This window comes from Eulemur rufifrons, chromosome 9, assembly GCF_041146395.1.
Source record: "Eulemur rufifrons isolate Redbay chromosome 9, OSU_ERuf_1, whole genome shotgun sequence".
NCBI lineage: Eukaryota > Metazoa > Chordata > Mammalia > Primates > Lemuridae > Eulemur > Eulemur rufifrons.
Window position 1 is genome coordinate 15028438 of NC_090991.1, and position 27667 is coordinate 15056104.

General features: G+C 38.9%; 2 protein-coding genes and 1 non-coding gene across 5 annotated transcripts in view; 2 read left to right on the plus strand and 1 right to left on the minus strand.

Moving 5' to 3' along the window:
• Positions 1-14340, minus strand: part of RPA1 (replication protein A1) — a 57990-nt gene extending 43650 nt beyond the window's left edge. For 2 of the 3 annotated variants that reach the window (XM_069483494.1, XM_069483492.1), the window contains exons 1-4: positions 14256-14340; positions 8826-8876; positions 7664-7742; positions 6901-7009 (exon numbers count right to left, since the gene is read on the minus strand). In XM_069483494.1, coding sequence (XP_069339595.1) covers positions 6901-7009; positions 7664-7742; positions 8826-8876; positions 14256-14288 — 272 coding nt within the window. In that variant the 5' untranslated portion in view covers positions 14289-14340. Of the gene's footprint in view, positions 1-6900; positions 7010-7663; positions 7743-8825; positions 8877-14255 lie in introns of those variants that run through there. The other variant, XM_069483493.1, reaches the window with a different exon arrangement.
• Positions 14341-14550: 210 nt separating this feature from the next.
• The window catches only part of SMYD4 (SET and MYND domain containing 4), a 37129-nt gene continuing 24012 nt past the window's right edge, over positions 14551-27667 (plus strand). Inside the window, exons 1-3 of the mRNA XM_069482164.1 lie at positions 14551-14872; positions 16456-16601; positions 26511-26670. Of these exons, the coding sequence (XP_069338265.1) occupies positions 16468-16601; positions 26511-26670 (294 nt within the window). The 5' untranslated portion in view covers positions 14551-14872; positions 16456-16467. The remainder of the gene's footprint in view (positions 14873-16455; positions 16602-26510; positions 26671-27667) is intronic.
• Positions 21372-21499, plus strand: LOC138392785 (small nucleolar RNA SNORA11). The gene has a single exon (XR_011235059.1). It is a non-coding gene; the product is annotated as a small nucleolar RNA SNORA11 (small nucleolar RNA).

Consider the following 27667-nt stretch of genomic DNA (forward strand, 5'->3'; position numbering starts at 1 on the left):
AAAAAACTATTCAGGGAACTATAAATACCCAATAAATAGGTAAGAAAACACTTGACCTAACAGGGAAATTTAAATTAAAATAATAATGACTGGTAATTATTTTTAAAAGTTAATAACACCCAATATGTTCACAGGGTTAACAGGAAACAGGTTTGGTTTTTAAGAAATAACATCTTTATTGGGATATAATTCACATGCCATAGAATTCACCCTTTCAAAGTACACAGTTCCATGGATTTTGTATATTTATAGAGTTGTACGAGCATCACCACTGCCTAACTTCAGAACATTGGTATCATCCCAAAAAGAAACCCTGTGCCCAATGGCAGTCACTTCACATTCTCCCACCCCTGGGAACCACTAATACAATTTTTGTTTCTATGGATTTGCCTGTTCAGAGATAGACACCCTTATACATTTATAAGTATGTTTGGTACACTCTCTACACAAATGAATGACCCTTGACCAATACTAATTCTGGTAATATACCCTTGAGAAATAAAATCATGAACACATAAAGATAAATGTACAAGGATGATTGCCAAAGACCTGTTTAGAATAAACCTAAATGACCACCAAAAAAGGTAAGGAGTAAATACTCAGACATGTATACAGGCTCTCAGCAAAGGTAGGAAGGAATATAAAACATGCCACCATGCAGAGGGGGTGAAATAAGGCAAAGCTCATGGGAGTGGAACTGTATCCTTGACTGGAGAGGATGGGCTTTGAAGAATTTCCCAGCAAGGACTATACTATACCCTAGTAAAGCTCTCCACCCTCTCCCACAACTGTGCCCTGGAGGACAGAAAAGTGGACAGAAAGTGCCACTTAAGCACTAAAAGATAGCACGGAGTGGAAGACAACAGGTTCCACGTGAGAAGGTTGGCAAGATGTACCTAGCCTAGACTATGTCAGAGCAAACAGAAACTCTGGACAGAACTGTTCACATTGAGCGCCAACAAAATAAAAAGAAATGGCACAGCAACAATGCAATACCTAACAGTATATAAGGATGAAAGGAATAGGGGAGGGAAAGACAATTAAACATCCCTGTCTAGAAGAAAGCATAAACCAAAGAAAGGAAATAATACTTCCCTAAAATGATTTGCAAAATAAATAAGACTACAAATTCAATAAAATAACAGCCAAAACATCAGCTAAAACAAGAGACTGAGAGGAAAGGGAGCTTGAAAAGCTAAGAAAAAAAATAGAACAAAAGTAACATGAGGCCGGGCGTGGTAGCTCACACCTGTGATCCTAGCACTTCGGGAGGCTGAGGTGGGAGGATCGCCTGAGCCCAGCCTGGGCAACACAGCGAGACCCTGTTTCTACAAAAAAGAAAAAAATTAGCCAGGTGTGGTGGTGTGCACCTCTAGCCCCAGCGACTTGGGAGACTTGAGCCCTGGAGTTCGAGGCTGCAGTGAGCTATGATGGCGCCACTGCACTCTAGCCCAGGCAACAGAGTGAGACTCTGTCTTAAAAAAAACCAAAAACAAAAACAAACCAATTACTTAAACCTCTTAGTATTGTTCATAGTTTTTTTTTTTTAATCTTAGTGGAAACTTACAGAAACTGCTCTTATGGTGAAAAAAAAAATTATCTGATTAAATCTAGTTATTCCTTTAGTTTATGTTAAATTACTTAAAGGTTTTAAAATTAAATATAATACGAATATTTAAAAATTTTGTTTAATTAACAAAATTTAGAAAAGTTTATAGAAAAGTTGCAAAAATATTACAAATAACTTTTGTTTCCTGAACCACTTGAGAGTAACTTGTCAACATGATACTTTATAATTTCAAGACATTTTCCTACCTAACCACAACACAACCATCAAAATTAGGAAATTAACATTGATACAATACTTCATCTAATCCACAGAACCCACTCAAGTTTCATCAATTGTTTCAAAGATGCCCTTAATAGCAAAGGATCTAGTCCAGAATCACTTGTTACATTATCATCTCTTTAGAGTCAGCCAATCTAGAGTTTCTCAGTCTTTCCTTTACTTTCATGTTTAGAGATTTTGAAGATCAAAGGCCAGTTATTTTGCAGAATGTCCCCCAATTTGCCTGAGGCTTCCTCATGACCGGATACAGATTACACATCTTTAGCAAAAATACAACAGAAGTGACGCTATGTCCTTCTCATTGTAGTCTATCAGATGATACACAATTTCCATTACCCGATACTGGTATGTGAACACTGGTCATTGGAATACGGTGCATCCGCAAGGTTTCTCCACTATAAAATTACCTCTTTTACTTTTACAACTAATAATTATGTTGTTGGAGAGGTTCTTCAGCCCTATAAATAACTTCTCATCAAACTTTCACCAATTAGGCCGGGCGCGGTGGCTCACGCCTGTAATCCTAGCATTCTGGGAGGCCGAGGTGGGCGGATCGTTTGAGCTCAGGAGTTCGAGACCAGCCTGAGCAAGAGCGAGACTCCATCTCTACTAAAAATAGAAAGAAATTATATGGACAGCTAAAAATATATATAGAAAAAATTAGCCGGGCATGGTGGTGCATGCCTGTAGTCCCGGCTACTCGGGAGGCTGAGACAGGAGGATCGCTTGAGCTCAGGAGTTTGAGGCTGCTGTGAGCTAGGCTGACGCCACAGCACTCACTCTAGCCTGGGCAACAGAGTGAGACTCTGTCTCAAAAAAAAAAAAAAAAAAAAACAAACTTTCACCAATTTGTTTCATCACCTGTGGTAGGCTGAATAATGACAACCCTGCAAAAAAGATATCCATATCCTAATCCCTGTAACTTGTGAATGTTACTTCATATGGCAAAAAGACGCTCTGCACATGTGATTTAATTGGGACTGAAATGGGGAGATTATCCGAGACAAGCCATAAATGCAATCACATATATTCTTTTAAGAGGGAAGCTGAGGCAGATTTGAGGGACACAGAGGAGAAGGCAACGTGACCATGGAGGCAGACTTAGGCCATAAAGGATGCAGCCATAAACCAAGGAATGCCAGTAGCTACGAAAGGCTGTAAGAAGCAATTTTCCCACAGAGCTTCCAGGCAGGAACACAGCCCTGCTGACACCATGATTTCAGCCCAGTAGAACTGATTTCAACTTCTGGCCTCCGTAGATAAAAAGTTTCTGCTGTTTTAAACCACCACAACTTTAGGCCAGGCACAGTGGCTCATGCCTGCAATTCCAGCTACTCGGGAGGCTGAGGCGGGAAGATCACTTGAGACCAGGAGTTTGAGGCTGCAGGGAGCTACTATGATGCCACTGCACTCTACCCAGGGGGACAGAGCAAGATTCAGTCTCAAAAAAAAAAAAAAAAAAAGTTATACGTGCATTTTCGACTGCACAGGGATCAGCGCACTTAACCCCCACATGGTTCAAAGGTCAACTATATTCAACTTTAAGTATAATAAGTAGAAAAAAAAAGAAAAAGGGTCAACTGTATTTATTTATGAGATCATTCCCCCCATATGTGTCCAGTCTCCCGTCAGCACCCTGACTGCTGCACGCATGGACCCCCACCTCACAACGCTCAGGCACCTTGACTCCACTGCGAACATCCTCCTCTCCGCACTTGGGCTCCAACACCTTATGCTCACCTGCTGCCACTCCCCGCACAGACGTCCTCACCTCACTTGGGCTCTGACACCTAAGATGGGTTCCAAGCCATCACCACCACTACCTTCTCCCCTGTGGACACCTACTTGGCTTGGCCTCACCTAGTGGTTTTTGGATTGAATTATTCAGGAAGAAAGCAAGCAAAAACAGTACTTACATTATCATGTACTATCAAAATTATTTATATTCACTAATCATTTATAAATATGCATGGAGAGATATCTGGAATGATGTTCAATAAATAATATTGGTTATTTCCGGGTATAAATTTTGGACAATTTTATGCCTTCTAATTTTTTTGGTATTATTTGAAATGATTATATTATGTATCATTTTAATTAAAATAATCATATTCTCTAAAAAAAATTGAACGTACATGTAAAAATAGAGTACAGATATAGTCAAAGAAACACTGGTGACAATGTTAAAATAGTTAAATACTACGTACAATTTAAATATTAACTAAATTACACTAAAAAAATTAGGGTAAATCCACACAATAGCATACTAAGTAATATATGACAGAGACATATGTGTAGGGACATGTAAAAATGATCACCATAAAGCTAAAAAGGGATATTATAAAATCTTATTTATCATAAAGCAGTTCTTCTTAAAGAAAACATGTATTTATAAGTACTTATATTCATAGAAAAAATTTGGAAGGATATGGGTACAACAAAATGTTAACCTAGTACGATTATAGTTATTTTTCTCTTTATGTGAGTTTTGTAGTTTATGTATATATTACTTGTGTAATAAAAGTTTTAAACTAATTTGTTTCTTCCTTTTTTTTTCTTTTAGAGACAAGGTCTCACTCTGTCGCCCAGCCTGGAGTGCAGGGTGCAAGTACAGCGCACTGGCCTCAACCTTCTAAGCTCAAGCGATGCTTCTGCCTGAGCCTCCCAAGTAGGTGGAACTACAGGCATGCACCACCACATCTGGCTAATTTTTATTCTGCATAGAGACAAAGTCTTGCTATGTTAATCAGGCTATTCGAGAACTCCTGGCCTCAAGAGATCCTCCTGCCCCAGACTCCCAAAGTGCTAGGATTATAGGTGTGAGCCATTGAGCCAGCCCAGTTAAACATATTTAATTGAGAGTCACATATACACATTTTTAGATTATAGAGATTTTTACCATTCACAAACTCTCCCTGTAAGAGTTGCTAAAAGATGTATTTTAGGAAAGTGGAAATTGAACCAAGAACGAAGAAGTATGATTAAAGAGGCAAAAGTGAACTAACAAACTATGGGTAAACAAACCACTTAATATTCAACTCAATAAACTAACTGGAGCAAATAAAAACAAAGGTGAAATATGAGATCATTTTAAGACCTTAGTTTTATTTACAAGGATTTAAAAATATTGATCTATTTTAGCATATCTGCTAACTCAAATATGGAGTTTCTTTTTTAAGAATTACAGGCCAGGAATGGTGGGTCACACCTATAATCCCAGCACTTTGGGAAGCTGAGGCAGGAGGCTTTCCTGAGCCTAGGAGTTTGAGACCAGCCTGGGCAACATAGCAAGACCCTATCTCTAAAAAAAATTTTTTTTAAAAATTAGCTGGGTGGCCGGATGCTGTGGCTCATGCCTGTAATCCTATCACTCTGGGAGATCAAGGCAGGAAGACTGCTTGAGCCCAGGAGTTTGAGACCAGCCTAAGCAAGAGTAAGACCTTGTCTCTATAAAAAATAGAAAAATTAGCCAGGTGGTATACCTATACCAGGTGGTATACCTATAGTTCCAGCTGCTAGAGAGGCTGAGGCAGGAGGATCATTTGAGCCCAGGAGTTTGAGGTTGCAGTAAACTATGATGACACCACTGCACTCTAGCTGAGGCAACAGAGCAAGACTCTGTCTAAAAAAGAAAAAAAACTGGCTGGGTATGGTAGCATGCTCCTATAGTCCTATCTGGGATGCTGAGGAGGGAGGATCACTTGAGCCCAAGAGTTCAAGGTTTCAGTGAGCTATGATCATGTCACTGCTCTTCAGCCTAGGTGACAGAGCAAAACTGTCTCTACCAAAAAAAAAAAAAAGAGAGAGAGAATTACCATGAAGACAGAAATAGAATGTATAACTTCCAAATCAGTAGGGGGGAAAAAAAAGAGTACAATCAATTAAAGACAGGAAAAGAGAAAAAAAGAAAGCAAGTAACACAGTAAAAACACAAAATTAAGAAAAAAGAATCAATAAATTAAGCAGAATAAAATGACCAATTAAATCTCAAATTGAATTTTATAACTATACGGTGTTTATAAAAGACATCTAGAATTAATTTTAAAAAAGGCTAAAAGTTAAAAGAAGGATAAAGATATACCAAAAAATATAAACAGAAAAAGTTATTTGGAAATATACAGATAATGATATGACATACATCAACATACCCTTACTAATATGGGAACGCTTGCCATATTTGCTTCTTGTATTTTGGTTGTGTTTTGTAATTGAAAATAAAAACTTCAGAGGCCAGGTGTGATGGGTCATGCTTATAAACCCAGTGCTTTGGGAGGCCAAGGCAAGAAAATCGCTTGAGCCCAGGAATTCAAGATCAGCCTGGGCAACATAGTGAGACCTCATCACTACAAAAAAATAAATAAAAATAAATAAATTAGCTGGGCATGGTGGCACCTGCCTGTAGTCCAAGCTACTCAGGAAGCTGAGGTGGGAGTATCACTTGAGTCCAGTAGTTCAAGGTTGCAGTGAGCTATAGTCTTGCCACAGCACTCTAGCCTGGGTAACAGAGTGAGACCCTCTCTCTAAAAAAAAAAAAAAAAAAAAGCTCTCTCCAACAAAATAAGTCATTTTTTAGCAATGGGAATAACAGTTTGTTCACTACTATATCTCTAGCATTTAGCATCTTGTAGGTGCTCAATATATTCTATATTGGCTAAATACAGTGTTTACTCTGAAAACAATTCAAGTTTGTAAAAAAAAAAAAGGGCAGGGCAACATTAAATAATTAACTATATATTTTTTGCTGTAATAAGTAACCTCTTTTAATGAAAAGATACTTTAGGAGGGAATCTTAAAAACAGTGCTGCTGAAGAAATTAGAAATAAAAAGAGTTCTGCATTCTGCTTTAATTTTCTGGTCTGAAATTTCCGATTAGTTTCCATATTTCTTTTCCTTTGGTGCCATGTTTTAGCCACCTGAGTTCCAAACTGAATAGCTGTAAATCTCATTGCGTTTTTTAAACCCCTAATTGAATTTGGGCATTCAATGCACTTCTCTGTTCAAAAATTAGTTCCCACTCTACAATATGATAAAACAGAAAACAAACCACATACCTTCCATCTTTCAGAGTGTTAACAATAAATCGGTTAATCTGGCAAATACAGTTGCTGGACAATTGTTCTTGCTCAATAAGAGGGTTCAACTGTGTTGCCAACATGAAAGCTGAAAAGCACAGAGATTACTTTAGCCTCCAAAACATTTTAGTCTTAAGAATCTGAAAGCTAATCACACCTGTGCTAGCAAAGAAAAATAATGCCTTAACTATGTTCCTGAAATTAATCTTCATGGTGAAAAACTGTATAATTTGCTGCATGTTAAACATCTGCTGCTACTCTTAAATGTACATACTTGTTCAAGTGCCCCAAATCATTTTTTCCATCATTCGGGTTTCATGACAAAGATTAAAAAATCTTTTCTAGGTCCTTCACGTTGTAACTAGAGAAAGCAAGCACATTTTCTTAAATTCTCTTCTTTCTCCCTTTTAAAGCTTCCAACACAGAAATAAAATCCCCCAAAAGGCAAGTAAAGGACAGCTAACCCATCATATTCACTGTTTGTCAATATCATCCTCAGGGAAATTAATCAAAGAAAATATAGAGCACTCGTTAGAAAAAATTAATTAAGGCAGGTGGCAGCTTTCCACTCTATCAGTCTATTGTTAGAATGCTCTCTGACAGCTGCGATTCTGTCCAAAGGAAACACACAGCCAGGCAAATGTGCACTTCAGGAATGCCCCAAATTATTGCAATGAAAGTGGTGGGTGTGCTTTTATTATTTAAGTACTCACAAATTCTTAGATTTATACCCCATACTCACAGGATAAAGTGTTCAATCCATCACTCATAAGTAGTCGATAGCGGGGTGGACTATTCCCTGTGGTAATGGGACGAATGTTCTAGGATAAAAAACTTGATTCATTAGCCAGGTTGTCTGCCCAGCCCCAGGAATAAGTAAATCTAAGTGGCAGGAGAGCGGGTTTGCCATTAGTTCAACACAAACTGAACTGCTTGCCCATTCTCTTGACACCTAAATCCAAGTAAAAGAAAATTGCAGTTGACGATTCTCCCACCAACCTCTCTCCACCAACATTATTAAACACAATGTAGAGGAAAAGAAAATAAGCTGCCAATTCTTTTGTGTTCTCTCACCCCTAACTCGAATTTGGCTGACAATCAATTAACAACAACAACAATGAAAACACACAACGAGGCATCTAATACACACCAAGTACAGTGTAGGAAATATGCTAAAAATACAAAATGAAGACAGAATCCTTGCCCTGAAGGGGCTTACAATTAGGGTGTAGAGGGAGGGAGAGACATAAGTGACAAGTGCACATAATAATATGGGGACAGAGTCGAGACATTTATCCCAACTTGAAGGAAATGAGAGGCAGCTTTTCGAAAGAAGTAAAATCCAAACAGAGAGCCTTAAGCTGACTGGCAGCTAGTGCGGCAGTAGCAGGGAAAACCATCAGATCTGCTGACACAAAACCTGCAGGTGTGATCTAGAATTCTGCTTCTATTGATTTTTGAAATTCCCACTAAAGTTTGAGGACCGCTTAAATGAATGATGTATTAATTGAAGAATTTTCAACAGACAAGTTCATTTTAGATCCATCTCTCTGGAGGACATACATAAGGCAGATCTGAGGCAGACAAACCCAAGGCTAAGAATGCAAGTAAGGGAGCAGTTGTAATCACACATGGCACTGTAGTCATCCACTAACTGTGGAAAAGAACACAGAGCCAAAGCCTTAAATCTGAACCTCCAAAGGTAAAACCTTAGTTCACATAGTATTTAAAAATAAAAAAAAGGCCTGGATCCTCTCTTGGGGTTACAGTGTGGACTGGCCTATTTTTGGTAATGATGGGGAAAATTTTCTAAAGTGAACAAATCGGTCTGTCCTTCATCAAATATAATTTATAATTATATGAGCCTGAAAAATATTTGACATAAAACATATGTAGGTACTTACAATGACTTGGAGGATGGGTTTTATGGATGTATCTCCTTGTTGCATTATGGCCTGAAAGTGTAAAAACAGATTCTTGTGAGACACGCTCTCAAATCGTGATTAAAACTTTACATGTTGTTACAGTTTGGTATATGGAATAAACTACAGATAACATTGTTAAAAGGGCCTGTAAAGAGCCTGTCATTTGAAAAATCTAGTTTATCACTCCGGAAAAATCATAAAACCATAAAAGTGAGATACATGCTTACCGACAATATACTTACTACATCTAAAACACTGGTATTGCATATGTACTCATTATTCATAAGAGCACACTAATTTCCCTACAGTGTAGATTAACAGGGAATTGGATAAATAAATCCTACATATATTAAAAAGGCAATAAGGGAACATTAGGGACTTTATGAAACAACTTAGATAAAATGGATAAATCCCTCAAAAAACACAAATTATCAAAATTGACACAAAAAGCAAAAAATCTACATAGCCCTATATCTATTAAAGAAATTGAATTTGTAGACTGGGCGTGGTGGCTCACGTCTGTAACCCTAGCACTTTGGGAGATGGGCTGGGAGGATCACTAGAGGCCAGGAGTTCCAGGCCAGCCTGGGCAACATAGCGAGACCCAGTATCTACCAAAAAAAATAGAAAAATTAGCTGGGTGTGGCAGCATGGTGGCATGCGCCTGTAGTCCCAGCTACTGAGGCAAGAGGATCGCCTGAGCCCAGGAGTTTGAGGCTGCAGTGAGCTATGATCACACCACTGCAATGCAGCCTGGACAAGAGTGAGACCCAGTCTCAAAAAATAAATTAATTAATTAAATAAAAAGGCAAGCCACAGATTAGACAAAATATATGTAATATTTATATTTAAAAAAAGACATATCCAGGAAGGCAGAGGCAGGAGGATTGCTTGAGGCCAGGAGTTTGAGACCAGCCAGAGCAAGAGCAAGATTCTACCAAAAAAAAAAAAAATAGAAAAATTAGCCGGGCATGGTAATGTGCACCAGTAGACCCAGCTACTCAAGAGGTCAAGGCAGGAGGATCACTTGAACCCAGGTTTGAGGTTATTGTAAGCTATGATAATGCTACTGCACTCTAGCCCAGGTGACAGAGTGAGACTCTGTCTCAAAAAAACAAAACAAAGGCAAAAAAAACATATAACCAGAATAAGGAATTCTTATATCTCATTAGGAAGAACATAACTCAAGTTTTTAAATGGACAAAAGGTCTGAACAGACAGTTCACAAAAGAAGATATACAAATGGCCAATAAGCACATGAAAACATGCCTAAGATCATGAGTCACCAGGAAAATATAAATTAAAACCACAGTGAGATACCTCTACACAATCACTAGAATAGTCAAAATCAAAAAGACTGATGAAGGCTGGGTGTGGCAGCTCACTAGGTGGGAGGATCACTTGAGCCCAGGAATTTGAGACCAGCCTGAGCAACAGGGTGAGATTCCATCTCTACAAAAAATTTTTAAAAATTAGCTGGGCATGCACGCCTGTAATCCTAGCTACTCAGGAGACTGAGGCAGGAGGATTGCTTGAGCCCAGGAGGCAGAGGTTATGGTGAGCTATGATTGTACCACCACTGCACACTCCAGCCTAGGCAGCCCTCTCTCCAAAAAAAAAAAAAAAAAGAAAGAAAGAAAGAAAGAAAAGAAAAAGAACATAAAGACTGATGATACTAAGTTTCGAAAGGATAAGGAGCAACTAGAACTCTCATAATCACTCTGGAAAACGGTTTGCCAATTTCTTATAAAGTTAGACATTCAGATACCATATGATCCAGCAACTGCTCTCCTAGATATTTATCCCAGAAGAATGAAAACATTATTTCCATAAAAAGATTTATACATAAATGTTCATAGCATTTCCACTCATAGTAGCCAAGAAATGAAAATAACCTGAATGTCCAATAAATGAATTGTGTTATAATCATACACAAGAATACTACTCAGCAACAAAAAGGTGCAAACTACTGAGAAACATGGATAAATCTCAAATATCATTTTGCTGAAAGAAGACACACACAAAACGGTAGATATTGTTTGATTCATTTATACGAAGTTTTATAACAGTCAAAACTAACCTATAGTGATAGAAACCAGAACAGTGGTTACCTAGGCTAAGTGTAGGGGGTCGGGAAGGAGCAGGAGGAAAACTATGTGGGTTGATGTAAATGTTCTACATCTTGACTGCAGTGATGTGATTACAGGGGTGCATACATTTGTAAAAACTCATCAAACTGTACACCTAAAAAAGGTGTATTTTGTTATGTGTAAAAGGAACGTCAATGAAGGTGATGAAAAAAAAACAGTTGTTTCTTGGGAACAGAACTAGGCAAGGTAGGGCAGAAGGTCAGTAATTACATTAAACACCTTTCTGTTTTATTTGATTTTAAAACCACATGCATGTATCAATTTATTAATCTTTTTAATTTAAAATGTTTCATCACAGATACTAATTGTAAGATGAATATTTTCTGGGACATATCTACAAGTTTGCCTTAAATTTTCCAAATTAACATTACTAATAAAAATACAAGGTGACAGAATATACTAGTCAAGGGCACACACACACACATTCAAGTCTTCATCCCAGGTACAAATTATTTAACCTCTCTGCACTTTAATTTCCTCACCTGTAAAGCGGGGGGTAATGATAAAAATCTTCATTATAAGGGTTACTAAAATACTATTATAAAGTATCAGTCATACTGGAAATGGTCAAAAGTATTAGTTCCTTTCCCTTCCCCTCCACTTTCTTTCTATAATCCAACTACTTAGGATACAAATGCTATTTATTCTATTTGCCACAATAGTTCCATGCATAATCTCTTATTTTATGATGTTAGCTCTTGCCCAAAACGCCTCCACTATTTGCTTATCCTTTGGGGTCTGTATCTTTTGAACTATTAATAAAATGTTACTTGGTTTAGCTGATAATCAAAGCCCGACAAAGGTTCTCTACACTCACTCCATTACCACAAACATGAAAATGAAAATTTCCTTTTTCATTTATGAACAAAACGCAAGTAATACTTCACTTACACTGGAAATAGGTTTCTAAAATTTTGGAAAAACAGAAAACTGACTTACAAAATTATTTAAATAACTCCATGATCTTTTTTGTTTGTTTGGGTTTTTTTGGAGATGGTCTCGCTCTGTCACCCAGGCTAAATGCAGTGGCTTATCATAGCTCAATGCAACCTCAAACTCCTAGGCTTAAGCAATTCTCCTGCCTCAGCCTTCCTAGTCACTGGGACTACAGGCACTTGCCACCACACCCAACTTTTTTATTTTTTGTAGACGGGGCCCAGCTATTGCCAAGGCTGGTTTCAAACGCCTGGCCTCAAGTGATCCTCCCAGCACAGCTGGGCAGAGTGCTAGGATTACAGGCCTGAGCCACAGAGCCCAGCCCATGAATATTCTTTTTTAAAGTGAAGAACCATTCCTAATTTGTTTTCAAGGTGCAAGGCACCAGCTACTAGGACTACAATTTGCAATCACTTCCCAGGTTTCAGCATTCATACATTTCTAATTTACTTAAATATTCACTTGGCTCCAACAATGGCTCTTCTTCATCCCCTTCCTGTTTTGTTTGGCGCCAAAGCTGCCTTTCTTCCCCATCCACCTTTTCCTTTCTTTCCACTGCCTCATTCATTCATGCAACTTGCAAATGTTTACTTGCCACCTAAAATTTGCCAACACTGCTCCAGGTATTGGTGATTCTATGCTGAGCAAAGAAAAAAACCCACACAAGATTGACGGCCTCATGGAATTTAGGATCTAGCAGGGGAGACAGAAAGTAACTGATATTAATTAATAGTGGGGGAGACAAAAAGTAACTGATATTAATCAAATCAACAACAAATAAATGTAAAATTATACCTGTAATTATTAACAATAGGTAACATATACTGAGCATTTACTATGTATCAGACAGTGGGCTGAGCACTTTAAGTGTAATGACCACTTAATCCTCCCACTAACCTTATATAATACATACTAGGTATCATTACCTTCATTTTACAGAAGAAAACAGAATTTAGTATCTTGCCCAAAATAACACCTAATAAGTGAATGAACAGGAATTAGGGTATCAAAATAAAGGGGCTTGGCCTAGTAAGGGAAGACTTAGGAAGTAACAAAAGAGCTGAAATTTGAAGATTATGTTAGCCAACGAGGAGGGAAGTGAAGAACCACTCAGGCAGCAGCAGGCAGAGGGAAAAGAATATTCAAAAGGCCCTGTGGAAGGCAAGAATATGGAAGATACCAGAAATTTAAATTAAAAAAAAAAAAAAAAAGCCAAAAAGGAGGAGAGAACAAGTGGGAATATGCTATGATGGGAGTAGTGGGAGGAGTATATACTAAGTAAATGTGAGTAGTTGTGCGTTGTCCAGGCAAGGAATGATGGTGCCAGTATGGATGGAGAGAAGCAAATGAATTTAAGAGATTCATGTGGAGGTAAAATATATTTCTCTTGGTGATGGACTGGACACCCAGAGTGATGGAGAATGTAGGAAGAATGATTTCTCAATTTTTGGCTAGCACAACTTAACGGTGTCATCCATCGAGATGGAGAACAACAAGAAGCCAAGACTTGGGAAGATAACGGATTTGCTTTGGGATATGTTGAATTTAAGATGCCTTTGAGACGTTATCCAGTAGGCAGACACATTATAGAAGTCTGTCCTTTAGAGAAAAGGTGGCTCGGAACAAATAAATTTATGAGCAACCGACATAGATGATAATGAAATTGCCTTGGGAGAAGAGGGCCTACAGCTGAGCTTCAAGCCAACAAAAATTTACAAACAGGGCCCTGCAAAAAAGACGGGGAAAGACCAACGAAACTGAGCCACTGAAACCAAGAGAAGAGGGTGTTCCCATAACGAAGCAATGCTCAACAGGCTCAAACGCTGCTGAGAACTCAGGTAAGCTTAAAACTGAAAAGTGTCTGTTGGATTTAGCGACTTGCAGGCCACTGGCAACTTCGACCAGAGTTCTTTCTATAGCGATCAGTGGGATGACTGATTGGAGCGGGTTAAAGAGTTAATGGGAGGTGAGAAAATTAAATAGCTGAAAACGGACAACTCTAGAGAAGTTTGGCTGTGCGTGGGGGAAGGGAAAAGACACAAAGAGTGGCTGCAGGTGGAAGACAGTGTGCGGAGCGAAAGCGTTTATTTTGTTTTGTTGTCTTAAGTAGCAAAAACGTGAGCATGTTTAAAAGACAATCACAAAAATCCTTTGAGAAGGTGAAACTAGAGAAAACTTCGGCGGTTCCCCCACCGCATCCCTCCATCTCTTCCTCTAATGTTCTCTCTCCATCGCCCCGGCTCCCCTCCCCCTTCTCCGCTCCGCATAGCTCCGGGCCCACAGCCACCCTCCCCGCCGACCCGGCTCTCAGACACCTCCTCACCGCAATGGCCCCCTCGCTCAGTTGGCCGACCATGGCTCCGCCGCGCTAACTCCCGCGCTCTGGCACCTTGGCGCCCAACCTTCACTACCGGGGTCCCGCGCGCTGCACAACTATTGGCCCAGCAGTTGCGCGCGCCACCCACGCCCCTTACGTGCGCGCGGCACAGGGGCGGGTCTAGGAGCTGAGCAGCCACCGCATTGGTCGAGGCGCGGCGAGCGGCCGACGTAACCTGCACGAGGCGAGGTTCAAGGCCTAGTCACGGGATGGCTGAGTTGAGGGGGGCGGGCGCCGAGCCGAGGGGTGCGCCGAGGCCGAAGCGGATGCGGCTAAGGGCCCCGGTGGCCCAGTTCCGGGAGCCTTCTGAGCGGATCTGGGAGTATATCCATCTTGGTCTTTGGCGGATAGACAGATTGGTAACCCAGATGAGAGTTAGAGAGTTTCCTGATAACTCTGCTGCTAAAAATAGTCAAAGCAGCTACTTGGTTCCGTAGGCAACCCAGTGCTGACCTCCCGTTCGTGCCAAGCCTTGAGCTTGGTACCGTGAGGCCCTCTACCGGCAAATAAGACCTGTTCCCCGCCCTCAGAGGAGAGCCCAGTCTGTCGAGGGGGTTTCTGCTGTAAGTAGCCCTAATTCAAGATAGACGTAGTATATAGGGCCCAAGTCTGCTGGAATCACAAATGGAAAATCAGGGAAGGCTTCCTGGAGGAGATCCCATTTGAACCAAGTCGAAAGATGTGTGGAAATTTGTCAGGTGGACTCCAAATGAGGGTAGCGATGTTCTTGGAAACATGAATAGCCTGTACCAAAACATTGAAGAGATGAAATAGCTTGGCAAGCTGAGGATAGCAATGAGTATGTCAATATGTTAGGATACAGAGGAAGAAGTGGGACTTGAGAATTAGAAAGTAAGCCAAGGGTCAGGTAATGAGGGATTTGTACTGGGCTGCCCTGTATGCTAGGAGGAATACTGATGAATTTAAGGTAGAGGACTGATATCTGTCGAAATGTCAGATGGATTGAAAGAAGAGCGGGTAGTGAGGCTGGGTGCGATGACTCTGTTATCCACCCAGCACTTCGGGAGAGGGTGGCAGGAGGATCGCTTGAGACCAGGAGTTCAAGACTGGCCTGAGCAACAGAGAGAGACCCTGTCTCTACAAAAAATATAAAAAATTAGCTTGGGCTGGGGTTGTGTGCTCCTGTATTCCCAGCTACTTGGGGGGCTGAGATAGGAGCATCGCTTGAGCCCAGGAGTTTGAGGTTGGAGTGAGCTATGATAAGCCACTGTACTCTAGCCCATGCAACAGAGTGAGACCCTGTCTCAAAAAAAAAAAAAAAAAAATAGGAGGGAGGGAAAGAAAACAAAGAAAGAGGGGAGTGGGGCTGAGGGCATGGAGACTAGTTAAGGCACTCTGGAAAGAAGACCAGGCAGGGCGCAGTGACTCACACCTGTAATCCCAGTATTTTAGGAGCCAGAGGCAGGAGAATCACTTGAGCCTCGGAGTTCAGACCAGCCTGAACGACAAAGCAACACCCCATCTCTACAAAAAAAAATTTTTTTTAATTATCCAAGTGTGGTGGTGCATGCCTGTAGTCCTAGCTACTTGGGAAACTGAGGCAGTAGGATTGCTTCAGCCCAGGAGTTTGAGGTTATAGTGAGCTATGATCGGGCCACTGCACTCCAGCCTGGGAGACAGAGCAGACCCTGTCTCTTAAAAAAAAAAAAAAAAAGAAAAGAAAATGCCAGACAAGAGATGGTGAGGGCTTGAACTGAAGGAATGACCTCAGATTGAAAGAGAACATTGACCTATGTAAGAGAGAGAAATATTTGTTAATGTGATAATTGCTGGGATGAATGAAAAAGTCAAGTCTGGCATGTCTCGGGTTTCAGACTTGAGCAACCAGAGTAGAGGGAGGTCTAAGAGGACAGGGATGGTGGCTGTCTAATTTGATTCATCTTTGTATAACCATTACCGAGCATGGTGCCTGGAACAAAATAAGCTTTCAATAAATATTTCTCAATGAAAGAATGTTGAGTCGATGGGTGTGAGAGAATATAGATTCTTCCTCAGCATATAAACTACAGAAAAAAACTATAAGAATTGATTTTATTGCTTCATGTTTGCTTGAATGAAATCTTGATTTTCTAAAATTGTACATTTGTAGAAATCTGAATTCCTATTTTCTTATTCATTTTTATAGATCTAAACCAGCATGGATCTGCCTGTGGATGAGTGGAAATCATACCTACTCGAGAAGTGGTCTTTACTCCCGATATCCATTCAGCTCACAATTTCTACAGCAGAGACTTTGAGTGATATCTTTCTTCAGTCCTCTTCGCTTCTTCTGTAAGTGAATGGAAACTTTAACCAGAGATATTTTGATCGGGAAAATGTTCTCTTTTGTCGTTTGCTCTGAAGTAATATCTCTTTTTGATGAAAAATGCCTGAAGTGCTGTTCCCCATTCCTATCCGCTGTAGCATGCCCCATGAACTGATTAACTTCTGTTCATTCTTCAGGATTAACTAAAGCTTTCCCTGAGCCTCACCTGGGTCATCTTTACTTTTTATACATTTACAACACCTGTGTAATTTTCCTGTAATATTTGCATAATCATCTGATTAATACCTATCTTCACCACTAGATTGTAAACCTCATGAGGGCAGGGAACATGTCTGTATTTGTTTGTTCTTCTGTAGACAAAAACAGTGCAGTTGAAAAAATAAGTGTTCAATAAACATTGAATGACAGTTTGGTGATGTATATGAAGTTCTTAGTTCAGTGACTAGCTTATGTTAGTGCTCAATATGACATATAAATGAGACCTATATGCATATATGTGTGTGTGTGTGTATATACACACACATACATATATACACACACACATACACAGATCCACAAACACACACCTTTCAGATTCAAGGTTGACATCTTTATCTTTGTACCAGAAACTAGCACAGTGCCTGGCACTTAGTAGACACTCAGATATTAGTTGATTGAAATAATGAGTTCAGTTTAGAGCCTTGCCAGTTCGGTACTTGGTACAATTAGGCTTATATTTTTTTTGCTTGTTATTTTTCTTTTTTATGAATATAAGATACAAAAACATTCTCATTGTAAAAGATTGAAACAATATTTAATGTAGTAAAACATGAAAGTTTCCTCTTTACCCTTCTCCTCACTTTCTTTCACACAAGTAACCACAGTTTTAGACCTTTTTAACCCTTTTTATTTGTTCTCATACATTTGTATCTAAATAGCATATATCTTTTTCTTTTTTGTCTATTAGATTATATGTATTTTGTAAGATTTTTCCAACGTCACACCTTAATCTTCTCAACAATTATATGACATTGCTAGTATAATTATGCCACAATTTAGTTATTCTTTTCCTTACTGATGGGCAGTTATTTCCAATTGTTTAGGGGTTTTGTTTTTTTTTACTGTGACAAACAGTGCTGCAATGAATAATCTTTATATATGTTTTTGAATATACATTTGAGAAATTAAGATTCTTAGACCAGGAACTGCTGCATCAATGGTTATGGGCATTTTAAATTGAATAGATACTGCCAAATTGCCTTCCAAAAAGGCTTTACCAATTTACCATGAACAGTGTATGAAAATCACTTTCCCGTATCCTCACCAACATTAGAAAGCAATAGTCATTAATTTTGCCGACCTTACGTACAAAAAAAACTCACTTTAATTTGCATTTTTCTGATTACTAGTAAAGTAATGCTCTTTTTCTGACATTACAGCCCGTTTGCATTTCTTCTTTGAATTGCTTATTTGTGTTCCTCACCCATTTTTCTAGTGGGTTATCTGTCTTTCTCTTATTAATTTATAGGAGATCTTCATAGTCCAGCTATATAATTCTTTGCTATATGTGTTACTAATTTTTCTCCCAGTCTGTTGTTTATCTTTTTTGCCTTTTTTACCTTATTTACGATGTCTTTCATTGTATATAAATTGCATGTGTATGTTTTAACTTCAAATTTTTTTAATTAAAAAATTTTCTTTCTTTTCATAAGAGATTGGGTCTCACTGTTTTCCCAGGCTGGCCTCAAACTTCTGGGTTCAAGCCATCCTCCTGCCTCAGCCTTCTGAGTAATGTGCCATTGAGCCCAGTTTGTTTTAACTTCTATACAGCCATATCTGTCATTTTCTTTTATGGCTTATGTGTTATATGTCTTGCTTAGGTGGTTTACTCTATCCCAATTTCATAAAAATACTCTTTATTTTTGCTAACTTTTTTTGGTAGTTTTTTGTTTTGTCTCTCCATCTGCAATTTTTTCCAGCTTTATTGAGGTATAATTGACAAATAAAAATTATATATATTTGGCTAGGCGCAGTGGCTCACGCCTGTAATCCTAGCACTTTGGGAGGCTGAGGCAGGAGGATCACTTGAGCTCAGGAGTTTGAGACCAGCCTGAGCAAGAGCCAGACCCTGTCTCTACTAAAAATAGAAAAATCATCCGTGTGTTGCTGCCTGAGCCTGTAGCTCCAGTTACTCGGAAGGCTGAGGCAGGAGGATCACTTGAGCCTAGGGGTTTGAGGCTGCAGTGAGCTATGATTGTGCCACTACTCTCTAGCCAGGGCATAGAGTGAGACTCTTGTCTCAAAAAAAAAAAAAATTATATATATTTAAGGTATACAACATGATGTTATGATTTATATACATATCTACAGTTAATTTTGTATATGATGTGAGGAAGTATGCTCACTTTTTTCCCAGATAGACAATTTTTTCTACTGCATATAGTGGATGGCCAATCCTTTTCCCAATGTTTCCAAATGCCACACTTATTAAAAATTAAATTCCTACTTATCCATAAATTTGTTTCTAAGCTCTTTATCTGTACCAAAACCAAAGAGTTTTAATTACTATGACATTATGGTATAATTTTAGAACTCTTTCAATTTCAAGTAACAGAAACCCAGCTCAAATTATGAAATGTATTGCTATGAAACTAGGATGTCCAAAGGCAGATCTGTTTTCAGGCTGGATTGTATCCAGGGGCTCAGAAAATGTCGTCAGATTGTATTTCTTCATCTGTCAGACAGATTCTTTCCATCTGGTGGGCACTATACCCATTCAAAGCCTTGGGCACACCCTGATAGCTTAATAACCCCAGGGAAAGAGCCCTCTTTCTGGAGAGTTTTAGCAGAAAACTTCTGAATTGGTCTCAGATCAACCTAATGTTGAGCACGTGTACATCTCTTCCACCAAAGATGTGGGGCTCCTCTGATTGGTCAGGTCTATATCACATACCGACCTTATTGTGAAATTGAAGTCAGCCCTACTTCAACCTCAAGGAATGGTTTCCTCACTGAGATTTGCCTGAAGTAGGGGGAAGGGGCACTCGAAAGCAGGGAAATCTCTAGTCCAGAAGTGGTTTTGCTCTTGGTTAGGCCAAATTCCCTTGCACAGATACACAGTCATTGTTCTTTCTCAGTATCTTCATTTTTTTGTATACATTTCCCCCATGTGACCTTTAGAATTGACTTGTGAAGTTCCATGAAAAATGTTGTTGAGTTTTTGATTGGGATTGTGTTGGATTTATAGATTCATTTAGGGAGACCTGACATCTTTACAAGATTAAATTTCCTAATCCAAGTAAAGGGTATGTTTTCCCATTTATTTAGGACTTCTTTTACGTCCTTAAGTAAAGTTTTATAGTTTTCTTTATATAGGTCTTACACATTTCCTGTTAGATTTATTCTTACTTGTTGTAAGGTTTTTGTTGTTATTGTGAACAAGACTTCCCCCTCCATTACATTCTCTAATTGATGACTGATGGTGTAAATAAAAGGTAGGAATTTTTTTATCATCTCATAACTGGCCACCTAACTGTACTTTCACATTATTTCATTGTTGTGCCAACCCACTTGGACTTTTTAGCTCAAGTACCTCTATCTGCAAATAGTAACCTTCCTTTCCAATGTTTGTACCACTTATTTTATTTTACTTTTTAATTTCCATAGCATTCGCTAGACTTCCGATACAATATTGAATAGTGATAGCCATTTAGGACATTTACCATAGGTTTATAGTATATACCCTGCTAAAGAAGTTACCCTAATTTATATATATAATTTCTTAGTGATAATGATACTGTGGCAATATAGGAGAATGTCCTTATTTTTAGCAGAGGCCTGTTAATATTTCGTGGTGAACTTCCATGATGGCTGCACTTATTTCCAAATGGTTCAGGGAAAAAAATGTGTATATATGGATGTGTGCCAGTTATTAAGCTATTATTTCCAGTCTCACTCTTCTCTATACTACTTTGGGACTGGAGCTGGGACTTTCTCCTTTGCCAGCTGACTCTGTGAGAAGCTTCACTTCTCTAGGGCTCAAGAGAGAGAAGGCAAGATTAAAGGATGAAGGAACTTGGTTCTTTCTGTCAATCTACATGCAAAAGGCTAAAGTTGGACCTTAAATTTATACCGTATATAAAAATTAACTGAAAATGGATCAAAGTCCTAAAGTTAAGAGCTAAAACTGTAAAACTCTTAAAAGAAAACATAGGGGAAAATCTTCATGACATTGGATTTATCAGTTATTTCTTGGATATGACACCAAAAGCACAAGCAACAAAATAAAAAAATAGATAAACTACACTTCAAAATTAAAAACTTTTGTGGCCAGGCGCAGTGGCTCACACCTGTAATCCTAGCACTTTGGGAGGCTGAGGAGGGAGGATTGCTTGAAGTCAGGAGTTTAAGACCAGCCTGAGCAAGAGCGAGACCCCATCTCTACTGAAAATAGAAAACTTAGCCAGGTGTGGTGATGTATGCGTGTAGTCCCAGCTACTCGGGAGGCTGAGGCGGGAGGATCCCTTAAGCCCAGAAGTTTGAGGTTGCAGTGAACTATGAAGACGCTGCTGCATTCTAGCCAGGATGCCAGAGCAAGACGCCGTGTCAAAAAAAAAATTTTAAACTGTTACGCATAAAAGGACACTATCAAGAGAATAAAAAAAACTGTAAAATATGAAATATTGATAATATTTGAAAATCATATGTCTGATAAGGGATTAATTATCCAGAATATACTGTATAGAGAACTCCTGCAACACAACAACAAAAAAATCCAATTAAAAAGTAGGCAAAGGGGGGTGTGCTCAGAGCACGGGGCCTGAAGAATGGCTCCTCTGTTTATAACACACCCAACAGGAATCTGGGGTCACTGTGATGAGGGACACAAAACTTGTGGCCTTCCTACGAACAAAGCCCTACATGTGAAGAAGAAGAAAAAAATTATATAATCTAGGTGGTTGGTGTATGGGTGATCACTGTATAATTCTTTCAACTATACTGCGTGTTTGACAAATTGCTTAATAAAATATTAGAAAATTAAAAAAAAAAAAAGTAGGCAAAGGACTTGAATAAACATTTCTCCAAAGGAGATATACAAATAGCCAATAAGCACATGAAAAGATGCCCAACATCATTAATCAATAGGGAAATGCACACCGAAACCACAATAAGATACCACTTCACACCTATTAGGAGAGCTATTATAAAAAAAAAAACTGAGATGAAAACTGTTGAAAAGGATGTGGAGAAATTGCAACCCTTGTGCATTGCTAGTGGGAATATAAAATGGTGCAGCCACTGTGGAAAATGGTACGGCAGTTCCTCGGAAGTTTAAACATGAAAGTATATGATCCAGCAATCCCACTTCTCAGTTTGTGTCCAAAAGAATTGGAAGTAGAACTTGAGTAAATATTTGCACATCAGTGCTCATAGCAGCATTATTCACAATACACAAATGTGGAAATAATCTAAATGTCCATCAGCAGATGAATGGTAGATCAATTGTAGCATGTACATACAGTGGCATATCATTCAGCTGTAAAAAGGAGTGGGAGCCAGGCACAGTGACATGCATCTGTAGTCCCAGCTACTCAGGAGACTGAGGTGAGAGAATTGCTTGAGCCCAGGAGTTCAAGGCTGCAGTGAGCTATGATCATTGCACTGCATTCCAGCCTGGACAACAGAGTGAGACCCTGTCTCAAAAAAAAAAAAAAAAAAAAAAAAAAAAAAAAGACAAATATTGTATTCCACTTATATGAAGTACCTAGAATAGGCAAATTCATAGAGACAGAAAGTAGAATAGAGGTTACCAGGGGCTGGGGAGGAGGAATGTGAGGAGTTATTGTTTAATGGGTATAAATTTTCAACTTGAATGGTAAAAAAGTTCTGGAAATGGATAGCAATGATGGTTGCACAATATTGTGACTTAATACTACTGAACTGTACACTTAAAATGGTTAAAATGGTAAATTTTATGTTATATATATTACAATATTTTTAAAAAAATTTTTTTAAAGAGTTGGAGTTTTGCTCTGTCACCCAAGCTGGAATGTAGTACCATAATTATAGCCAACTCCTGGGCTCAAATGATCCTCCAACCTCAGCCTCCCAAGTAGCTAGGACTGCAGGTATGTGCCACTACACCTGACTAATTGTTTTATTTTTTGTAGAGATGGGGTCTCACAATGTTGTCCAGGGTGATCTCGAACTCCTGTCATCAAATGATCCTCCCACCTTGGCCTCCCACAGTGCTGGGATAACCAGCATGAGCCACAATGCCCAGCCCTATTTTTTAAAATTTTCAGAAGTTACTATTATTTTTTTATAGAGGCAGGGTCTCACTATGTTGCTCAGACTGGTCCCGAATTCCTTGCCTCAAGCGATCCTCCCACCTTGGCCTCCCAAAGTGCTGGGATAACAGGCGTGAGCCACTGTGCCTGGCCATCAAATTTTATCATAAGATTCCAGAAGAAAATTTGAAACAAAAAAAAGTAGATAGACATCCATTTGCTTTTCAAAACTCTGTAAGTCAATTACTGAGTTAAACTTGGTACATGGAGAAAAGAATGAATTATTGCAGCTTCCTAATTACACTGAAGAACAATTACAAAACATTGAGTCCATCATCATTTTGAACAAAGATTAAAGAATATCTATTTTTAGGCAAGAAAAGTTGCTATTATTGCTGTTCACTACAACCTTTTTGTTTGATCTAGGATTTTCAGTTTAACTTAATTTAAAACAAAACAAAAATAGAAAATAGAACAAGCTTTATGGTGTACCAGATATGCATGGGGTAGTATCTTCAAATGTTCTGAACTGGAGTAAATTTAGAATAGGCAAGCACACCTTTTGAATTAAATAAAATCTTTCCTAATTTTTCTTTTTGTATTATTCATGATTTTTCTATATTTAAATACTAATAAAATCATATTTGATTTTAACTTTGTTTTTACCGTATACATAATAAAGATAAATAATGTCTTATAAAATTTTAATGTATACATACACAGAAGCATCATACCAAGTCACAACGTAAAAGGTATTTCTTGGTTCTTTATAAACAAAAATTTGAAAAACACTTGTAAACGTTCTGCAGTTTTGATTATGATTTCTTCTTTGACCCAAGAGTTGTTTAAGAGAATGTTTAGTTTCCATATCATTTTTGTTTCCAATTTTGTTATTCATGTTTTACTTTATGACATTATAGTCAAAGACTATAGTCTACGTTATTCTGTAGTATCTCTTTTTTATTGGAAAAAGGGTGTATTCTTTTTTGTGAGTATATGTATCTATGTTTGTATATTTATATATTAGATCAACTTCATTAATTTTATTATACAGAGCTGTAGTCCCCAACCCCTGGGCCGAGAACTGGTACCAGTCCATGGCCTGTTAGGAACTGGGTTGCACAGCAGGAGGTGAATGGCAGACTAGCGAGCAAAGCTTCATCTGTATTTATAGCCGCTCACGTCACTGCCTAAGCTCCACCTCCTGTCAGATCAGCATGGTCATTAGATTCTCATAGGAGCCCAAACCCTACTGTAAACTGCACATGCGAAGGATTTAGGTTGTGTGCTCCTTATGAGAATCTAATGCCTGGTGATCTGAGGTGAAGCTGAGGCGATGATATTAGCATTGGGGAACAGCTGCAAATACAGATTATCGTTAGCAGAGAGGTTTGACTGCACAGAGGCCATAATAAATCAGTTGCTTGCAGAATCATATCAAAACCCTATCAGTGGCCAGGCGCAGTGGCTCACGCCTGTAATCCTAGCACTCTGGGAGGCCGAGGTGGGAGGATCGCTCGAGGTCAGGGGTTCGAGACCAGCCTGAGCAAAAGCAAGACCCCGTCTCTACTAAAAATAGAAAGAAATTAGCTGAACAACTAAAAATATATAGAAAATATTAACTGGGCATGGTGGTGCATGCCTGTAGTCCCAGCTACTGGGGAGACTGAGGCAGGAGATTGCTTGAGCCCAGGAGTCTGAGGTTGCTGTGAGCTAGGTTGATGCCACAGCACTCACTCTAGCCCGGGCAACAAAGCAAGACTCTGTCTCAAAAAAATAGATAAATAAAAACCCTATCAGTGAGTGGCAAGTGACAATTAAGCTATATCTGGTGACAGGCTTTATATTGGCAAGTGAGCATCTTCATTTGTAAAGCTGCATCTGGTAGCAGGCTTTATAGTGGCAAGTGAGTTGATGTACTTCAATTGTACAGCTGTATCTGGTGGCAGACTGACTCTTATTTTAGTCTGTGTGTGGCCTGCCCGTTATTTTATTTACCACTTCCGCCCACGCCTCTTTCCCCACACTGTGCACTTGTCTCAGTCACAGTTTTGATAAGCCCACAAGCTAACCCTAGCAAAAATGAGTAAAAAACAGACATCACTGGAGAGATTCTTTGAAAAGGGGGAAAGACCCACTGATGGGACAGCAGAAGACCCTTAAGACTGCCAGCAAAATGAAAACTGAATTGTATGTGGCAACCGGCTATCCAGCGAAGCCAAGAGACTTTCAAAACTGCTTTGCCACGTGGAGACCAAGCACTCTGCATTAAAAGACAAGCCTTTGGAGTTTTTCAAAAGAAAAAACTGGGAACACAAAGAACAGAAGCAATTATTGAAGGCCACCACTTCATCAAATGTGTCTGCACTGAGAGCGTGATTCTTAGCGACTAACCACATGCTAAAGCTAAGAAGCCATTTGCTATGGGTGAAGTGCTGCTAAGGACATTTGCCATAAACTTTTAGGAGGCTGCAGTTCAAAAGGTGGCACGTGTTCCTCTTTCGGCTAGCATCATAACTAGACGAATTAATGAAATAGCAGAGGATATTGAGGCACACTTGTTAGAGAGGATTAATGAGTCACCATGGTATACAATCCAGGTTGACAAATCTACCAGTGTTGACAACAAGGCAACAATGCTTGTTTTTGTGCGATATAGTTTTCAGGGGGATGTGCAAGAGGATATGTTATGTGCACTTTTGTTGCCAACCAAAACCACAGCTGCAGAACTGTTCAAGTCTTTGAATGATTACATATCAGGAAAACTGAATTGGTCATTTTGTGTTGGTATATGCAGGGACAGAGGGGCTGCCATGACTGGACAACTTTCTGGTTTCATTACTCAGGTCAAGGAGGTCACTTCTGAATGTGAGTCTATGGATCACTGTGTCATCCATAGAGAAAGGCTGGCTAACTGCAAAATGTCACTTGAACTAAACAATGTTTTGCAGGATGTGATTAAAATTTGTATACTTATTTTTTAAAACTTTTTAGTTTGAAATAACTTCAGACTTACTTGCAAAAATAGTACAAAGAATTACTATGTAACACCCTTCTTTCAGCATTACTGTGTAACATATCCTTCTTCCACATTCCGCAAATGTTAACATTTTACTACATTTACTTTATAACTCATTCCTAATATCTCTCTCTCTCTCTCTCTCTCCTCCCTGTCAGCCACTCAGTCAAGTATTTTCAACACAGTTTAAATGGAGAATACTCCTCGGTGCAAAGACTCCATGTATTACATCATTCTCCACACCCAAGATCTTTGTGATGTATGTAATTATGAGATAAAGAATAAAAAATTAATCAGTACAGTGAACACTATTCTGGAGACGGGCACACTAACAGCCCTGTCGTAAGCACTATACAAGGTATCTGTGTAACAAAAACATGTGTCCCCCATTAACATTTTGAAATTTTAAGAAAAGAAAAAATTAGCACTCAGTTCTCAGAATAGAAATTCTGGTCCCTGTGTCTCTGAGACCATGAGATAGTTTTCCTCCAGTCACGCGACACAATACATGCATTGTGTTCCAGTGTTTTGCAACCATACTTTCTTGTTTCAAGTGCAGTGGTTTAGAGTTTTTCTTGAAATAACAAATCTCTGGGGGTTTTTTGTGTTCTCTTTTCTTCATGAAGACCCAAGGATGAGATGTTTTTAAAAAGACTTTCTAGAGGTTACTTGGTGGGAAAGGACCCTGAAGCTCCCCTTTTCTACAGAGAAGAAGGAAACAAAAAATTTCAAGAGAAAGATTATACAGGAGCTGCAGTGCTGTATTCTAAGGTAAAACACTCCCAGGTCAGTAATTTAACAATGTGTATTTCTTCAGGAGATAGAGGCCATATTGCTGGATTTCATAACCAGTGTTATCTCTTTGTCTATAATTTGTGGAATGGATTTGAAAAACAAAACTGGCAGAATTCTGCTGTTGGTTGTATTCTGAAACAAAGGGTAGTTTATACGTCCTGAATTTCATCAGGAAACTTCTATTCCCATATTCCTTCAGAAACCCTGTGGCAATAGGCTTGGCTTTTTGGCCCCTTGCCCTGCCTTGCCCATGTCTGTTGGCTCTCATTGAAAGGTATGCTGTTTTTGTTGGATGAGGCCTTTGGCTTGCTAGTCCCGATTTAGAGAACAGCTAGACTGTAGTTAGCCACAGTGTTACCTTAGGACAGGTATGACTTAGATTAAGTTAGAAGGGAAGATGAGGTCATTGGCCACAGCCCTGTTGAGCTCCATTTTGAAGGTTGTCAGTGAAAATATTAGTGACAGTTAACAAATATTTTAAATTACAGTAACCATCACTAAGCTAGATTTTGAGGAGGAATTGTGACTTTCAATAATCTATTCTTTTTTTATTTTTATTTATTTATTTACTGACCACTCATTCATCAGTCATCAATCTATTTATTATTCTTACTGTCCTGCTTCCGTAGTAGGAGCTGGAACAAGATTCCCTGAGAGATTCCTTCCGTAGCTTTTAAGAGATTTGTATGAGCTTAAAGCAAGAATGTATTAGTTCTTTGCACCAGATCTGTGATCTTGTATATTAAAAGAATGAGTGTAAATTTGAAGGGTGTTTCCCTACTCTGAATCTTTAACAGGCTTATGTTTAAAGTATGGAATTAATTTTCCAGAAACGATCACACCTACAACAGCAGCTTCTACAGCTGATAAAATCCCTGCTTTGTAGTGTTATAACAAAGTATTTAGCTAAATAATACAAGCTTTAGTGATTGCTGAAGGATTAAAATCCATTAGATGTAATGATCCAGTGATAAATGGCTTAATAGTT